The 6,029-nt window shown below is 37.8% G+C and overlaps 1 protein-coding gene across 1 annotated transcript; it reads right to left on the reverse strand.

Annotated features, from left to right (window-relative positions):
- Positions 1–330: 330 nt before the first annotated feature.
- ZPBP2 (zona pellucida binding protein 2) lies at positions 331–5,808 on the reverse strand. The gene is made up of 8 exons (XM_004684978.2): positions 5,760–5,808; positions 5,533–5,598; positions 4,311–4,436; positions 3,575–3,736; positions 2,757–2,975; positions 2,134–2,216; positions 990–1,170; positions 331–425 (listed from the first exon to the last, which is right to left on the reverse strand). Exons 1-8 carry the CDS (start codon positions 5,806–5,808, stop codon positions 331–333), a joined length of 981 nt encoding a protein of 326 aa, XP_004685035.2.
- Positions 5,809–6,029: the final 221 nt, after the last annotated feature.

Here is a 6,029-nt window from a genome sequence, read left to right on the forward strand (position 1 = left end):
TTGCTATCTTCTTGACCTTACCAAGAAGATAAGGTACACAGCAAGGAATTCAGCTTGTAAACAAAACATACCTCATTAAAAATCATCCACTAATACTTTCCTTTGTACACTGGAGCTATTGTACAAAATACCTTGTTGGAAATGCCATGTCAGTGATCTTTTCAAAGTTCCTAAAGTGTGCATAGTCCCATGTTGTCATCTTACTGATCCTACTGAGTGGAATTATATGATTCTCTGGGATGTGAACAAATCATCTTATGTCCTCCACCTCCACAAGCCAGTAACAATGCTTTCCCCTCTTGTCTTCGTATTGTGGTTTTCATTTGAAGGCTACTGGCAAGATTTAGCTCCATAGATATGGACAGAAACGCAGGTCTGACACGTGACATCAACATCAGGACTAAACATTCCAGGACTGCACACCACTGCAGAGAGAACACACAGAACAGGTTACTGTAATTTCAGTTGGAAGAACTGAACTCCAATCTGCCCTCAGTCTCATGCCATTTACTGGTAATGAGTAATGTTCAACCAATTACATTGTGGGAGATGACACAAGAGTTTTAAACTTTGCGATCTGATGATTTAAAAGGTAGGAGTCCTATGAATTCTTTCCGCTAATGTCAACATTTCACATCGTCTTTGCAGTGCCCCATTGATGAGTTCTGATTTCTGACAATACTTTTGCAGTTGCTATTTCCAATTCTGTTTTCTGAGTAGGATCTCTCTCGTCACAGGATAGTAGCTTAAGTAAGAACATTAGTGCTTTGTAATATAAAAGAGTACATTAAGAAGAACTTACATATCTAAAGATAATTACATTTAGAAATTTGGGCACTGAATTTTTACTTCTCTTCCACTAAAATAGAACAGGGTTTTTTGGGGGGAGGGGTAAAAGACCTGCTTTATTCGATTATCCAAACTGAAATAAGTACCCATTCTCCTGACTACATTACCACAGTATTTGGATATCTGCGTTTCATACTTACCACAACAACTAGCACAATTACTGTGTAGACCTTCATTTTTTCCAAAGCCTGGACGACAGCTATCCATACGTACAACTTGAAAACTGTGGTCTACAAAATGCATAGCTGGTAGAGTTTTATTAAAGTCATGGTAGTAAATATATGCTTGGCTCCGGAAAAATTCTTCTATTCGATTTCTTGCCTAAGATTTAAGAGTAACAAAGAGAAGCACAATTACTGAGCTGTGAACTCAATTTCTCCATCCACATCAAAGCCAGTGAAATGTAGTATAACATGTCATGATTTACAAGTAGGTGAATTTTCAAAAAGCTGTAAGTACTGGTTGATACTAAATTAGTTAATATTAAACTCGTCTAGTCTTGACTTCACCAATTATGCTTCATATGTACAAAATAAAGCAAATTAAGGTAAAGAACACTTGTTTAGAAATAGTTGCAGCATATCTATTCTATATGTAAAAGTTGAGAGTTCATTATGTTAAGGACCATGGAAAATAGAAACTAAAACTTTTCTCTAAATCAGCATTATCAGCTAATAATGTAAATTTTATATTTTTTAGCATAGAACTTAATATCTAAAACCGAGTTTCCCATAAACCATGCACAATATTAAGGGTATGGGCTGAGGACCTAGACCAAGATAGTGAAGGGGCTTTTTTAGACTATGCCCTTAGCCTCTGAGGATAGCTGAAGACAGAGACCAATTCTGATCAGTATAGACACAATTTTGGAAGAACCATTGGTTTAATCTAGGATGACATGAATGTGAGCGCATTCTTCAAGCAGCTTCTTAGTTACCATTTGGGGAGCAAAGACCAGGGATTTTTCCTGTCAGAGAAAAATTCATAATATGGGAGCTACCTAATATTCCTAATGTACGTTTCAAACTAAAACATATGAAATAGTAAAGATTCTCAAAATTTCAGTTAAAAAAACTGAAACAAAACTCCACAATACTTTATATTTAAGGTTTATTTTAAAGAATAATTTGAATCTACTTGCTTAGAAATGTATTGGTGATAAATACAACATGGAGAAATAGATTTTGAAGCTATTTTCTAGTTAATAAAATGAAGTATTTACAAAAAATTTAAAAAGTTTTATTGGTTATTAAGATACCTCTCTCCTTACACTGAAATTCTCACCTCCAGGATATTATGATTTGTGATATCTTCACAGTCAACAGAATCATTGCATGTACCTTTCCACCCTGGTGCAAAAGGATTAACTAGAGAGGGAAAAAAATGATATATTCACAAAGGAATTCTACAGTTCCAAATGTTCCAATAAGCTCCCAATAGTGAATACAGTACCCAGCCATGCACACATGAGTTCCATCTATCTAATTCTAGTGATAAAGTAAGGTACACAATTTGAATAATTTATACATTATGATTTCACTCCATCTGGGGGCTAATGGAAGTAACTACAAGACTTTAAAATGAATGGAACTAAATTTGGTTTGGTTCCTCCCTTTTATTAAGTTCCTAAAAATACAATTTAAAGTTCTATAAATTAAATATTAGCTGCATAAAGTTCACATTTATAAAATTTACTTCTGAAAGAAGGCAACATTATGTCATATTTGATGGTAAATAATATGTTAATCTTTACAACCATAACCATAACCAGGCTAACAACAACGTATTCTAGTACTTAACTAACATTTATGATCTACTATTTGTAAGCTATTTTACATTAATATGGTAATGGATTTTGTAATATATCATGGTTCAAGATTATACTCATAAAGAAATTAAAAAATTACCTTGAAAGGCTATAAATAACTCATGTACAAGGCCACGATTTGGAACTTTAACAAAATGGCATTTATATGATGGTTCTATGACATGGCATGACAAATCAGAGATTAAATTATCCAGGATTTTCTTCAGGACTCTAAAGAGCAGGTCATTATATTTTCCTATACAAGACTTTGTGGTAAAACGTACAGCCATCTGGTATGAATAATCAGGTTCCCGATAAGCTTTTAATAGGTGAAAATGAAAACAATCGAGCTTAGTATTTATTTCTTCTTAATTTTCAATTCACATGTAATATTAAATCTTATCACTATTACAAATCAGCATAGGAACTTAACCTAATAAAGTATTTTATCAGTTGTACTCACAAAAATAAACAAAATTAGTAATTTTAATAGTTATTTTTATCATATATACTCAGTACAAGAGGGGAATGGTTTCTGTGGGCTAACTAAATAGATGAGTTAACAATATCAAGAAAAAGAAAAGGTTTCAGGGTGAGGCTCTTAATTTTCCAGAAAGTCATTGCGGTCAGCACAGTCCAGCAAAAAGGGTGATTAAGTTGCCTTTACAGAATTAAAAACACATATTTTTTAAATTGCTGGCAAAATTGTGATAAAGCAGATCATACTTGCATACCAGGACAGTGGGAATTAGGAAACTGAAAGAAGATATTTTACGACACTATCTTGATGTCAATTTAAGAGTTTGGATAAATATGCCAAAATGTTTCATATAATGATTACACACACTAAATTAAGAAACTATACCATTAATTCTGATCAAACTAAATGTCTAAATTGCAATGGGTCTATATTCTTACCAAATATCAGAAAGTCATATCTCTGCTTTACAATTGTTTCTTCTTGAGTTTCTGCTTTGACTGTTTTATAAGAAAGAGTACATGTGTAAAATCCGGAGAGCGGCTCCAAAAAATCTTTTATCATCAATTTTCCTGTGTCAGTTATATTTATGTGACTGTTTCCTAGACATGAATAGTAAATTCCTTGATTACCTTGCATATAACAATTCAAACATTATTTAGTAAATGTGGGATTAAATACAAACTTTTAAAAAAAATTAAATGACGATTTTAACTACAAGAATCCAGCAAAGTCTAAAACCACATGAGGTTAAGTACATTTGAAGTATATTTTGACTTTAATTCACTTCTTGACATCTAATTTTATTTCATTTAATGCCAATAATGCAGGAGGGGAAATTAGACTGTCCCAATTTTTTCACATAAGACAAATTAATAATGCTTAGTTTCAAAGACATTAGCAACATGAAAAATTATATACTAGATGCTTCATCTTCCTAGTACAGGTTTTACAAGGAAGGATACCAACATCTGAACTTACACAGCTCTGGAATGTGGGGTACAAAAACTACCGCTTCTGTTTTGCAAATAAGGAACAGACCAAAATATAACAAAATTTATTTAATGGAGCAAGTGAAAATGCAGTTAAAATTAAACTTCAATTTATTCATTCCAATAAGTAACAGTGCTTTTCTAAAATGCCCTCATTATTTTAAAAGATAGCAAAATAATTTACCTGTTAATGCCTTTTCATTAGGCCCAATCCATAAGTAGGTGGGGTCCACTATTTCTTTTTTAGCACGTTTCAAGTCCATACAGACAAGGACTGGACTACTGTGATGTAATTTTACATATATTTTCACTGTGATAAAATAAAATAACGTGTAACTAGAACAGAACAGCCAGATTAAAAACTACACTTCCCACCATTTTGTTCCAAAAATATTTCAACTAGTTCTTTCTGGATCTGACTATTTAAAAAATCAGCACATCATGACACTTTAAATACTAGTCATTTTTGCTTTTTACAGTAAGTTTTTAGACTATCAATTGTTTTGTGATGTAAAAGCTTTGTTTATAAAAATGTTTATTTTGGGTCATTTTAAAGGATAGATTTAGAACTCACTTTCAACACTTTTTTTTTGAAAACCGGCGCAATGGCAAACTAAAGTTGATCACTGTCATCTCTAAGGGAAACTTGCTATTAACTCTAAATATCCTTTGGTGGGAATAATAATGAAGACTGTGTGAAGCATACTAGACAGATTTTTCTGCAGTTATTTATTCCGTTCATATATGGTGGAAGCAGCAATTGTCTGCTAGGAACCAATGCTATTCAACAGAATATTAATTTTAGAACCTCCTGGATATCAGGCTCTGAACATACAAAGAAATCGATGTCCTAAGGGTTGGTGGTGGCAGGGGCGGCGGGAGGGAGCTGTAAACAAGGAGAGTCCCAACAAGACAAATGCTATGCACTGGCCCAGTCATCTGAAGTCAGCTGGGTGACTGCTTTTCCTTGGGGAAATGTGGGCTGTTTCATAAAGAGATGAAGGGCATTGAGTTGAGCCTAGAACGATGTGTAGCTCTTCTAGTCCACACCGGAAGGGATAAGGGCATTGCAAACAGGGCAACAACTCTACTCAGGGGGTCTCGCTTTGCAAAGCTGCGGAGACAGCAGGTTGAGAGAGCTGTGGATCCAATCCGAGCGCCTTCCCGGCGCCTTCCACGGTGATGCCACTAAAGCGAGGTAGGGCCGCCGTAAGGATGAAGAGGCAACCTTCGGGGGCAGCCCAGCACACTGGAGACCGTCAGTTCCAATTTGGCTCCCTTTCCCCGGCGGGAAAAACCTCAGCAGGCCGGCCCCCTGGCACCTCCCGCCGGCCCACCCCAGGCCGGTTCCCGCCTCCCACCCCCCACTTCTGACTGCGTCTTCCAGGAAGGTGCCGATTACCCACCTGGGTGTCCTGGCTGCCCATAAATGAAGCCTTTCTTAGAGCGTTGGGAAAAACGTTGCCATCCAACTGCGAAGAAAAGAAAACACGGACTTTTTTGGGAGCCATGGTCCAGAGTGGGGCAGGGTGGGGAGAAGCGCAGGAGGCAGGCCAGGGGGACAACCGGGTGATGTCGGACCCTAACAAGGGGAGCGGTGGGGGCGGTGGGGGGCGGACGGGAGGACCCCCACCTCCAGTGAGGCACCAGAGCACCGCGGAGACTAGCGCCCACGCTCGCATCACGGCTCAGGGGTTAGCGTCGTGGGAGGCGTCGAGGGGGGGTTCTTCCTATTTCAGGACCCCCCGAACGCCTCCCCATCTCTCCTCCACAGAGCGGAGCAAACCGACGGGGTCCGCAATCCTACCGGACAGTAGCGACCACGGGCGCCGAAGCACCAGAGAGCGCATGCGTGTTCCGGAGTGGCGGGGCTCGCGCGTGGGGGCGGGGCGGGCGCTGCGCC

This window comes from Condylura cristata, unplaced genomic scaffold, assembly GCF_000260355.1.
Source record: "Condylura cristata isolate star-nosed mole 26May11 unplaced genomic scaffold, ConCri1.0 scaffold00017, whole genome shotgun sequence".
NCBI lineage: Eukaryota > Metazoa > Chordata > Mammalia > Eulipotyphla > Talpidae > Condylura > Condylura cristata.

Bases quoted from the DNA above. Each gene is read 5' to 3' on its own strand.
- ZPBP2 (XM_004684978.2), bottom strand. From the start codon at position 5,808: ATGCGAGCGTGGGCGCTAGTCTCCGCGGTGCTCTGGTGCCTCACTGGA. The intron at 3,737-4,310 runs GTAAATTATTTT...ATTCATGTCTAG, and splicing joins TAATGAAAAGGCATTAACAG to GAAACAGTCACATAAATATA. The intron at 1,171-2,133 runs GTGAGAATTTCA...CTTAAATCTTAG, and splicing joins CAAATCATAATATCCTGGAG to GCAAGAAATCGAATAGAAGA.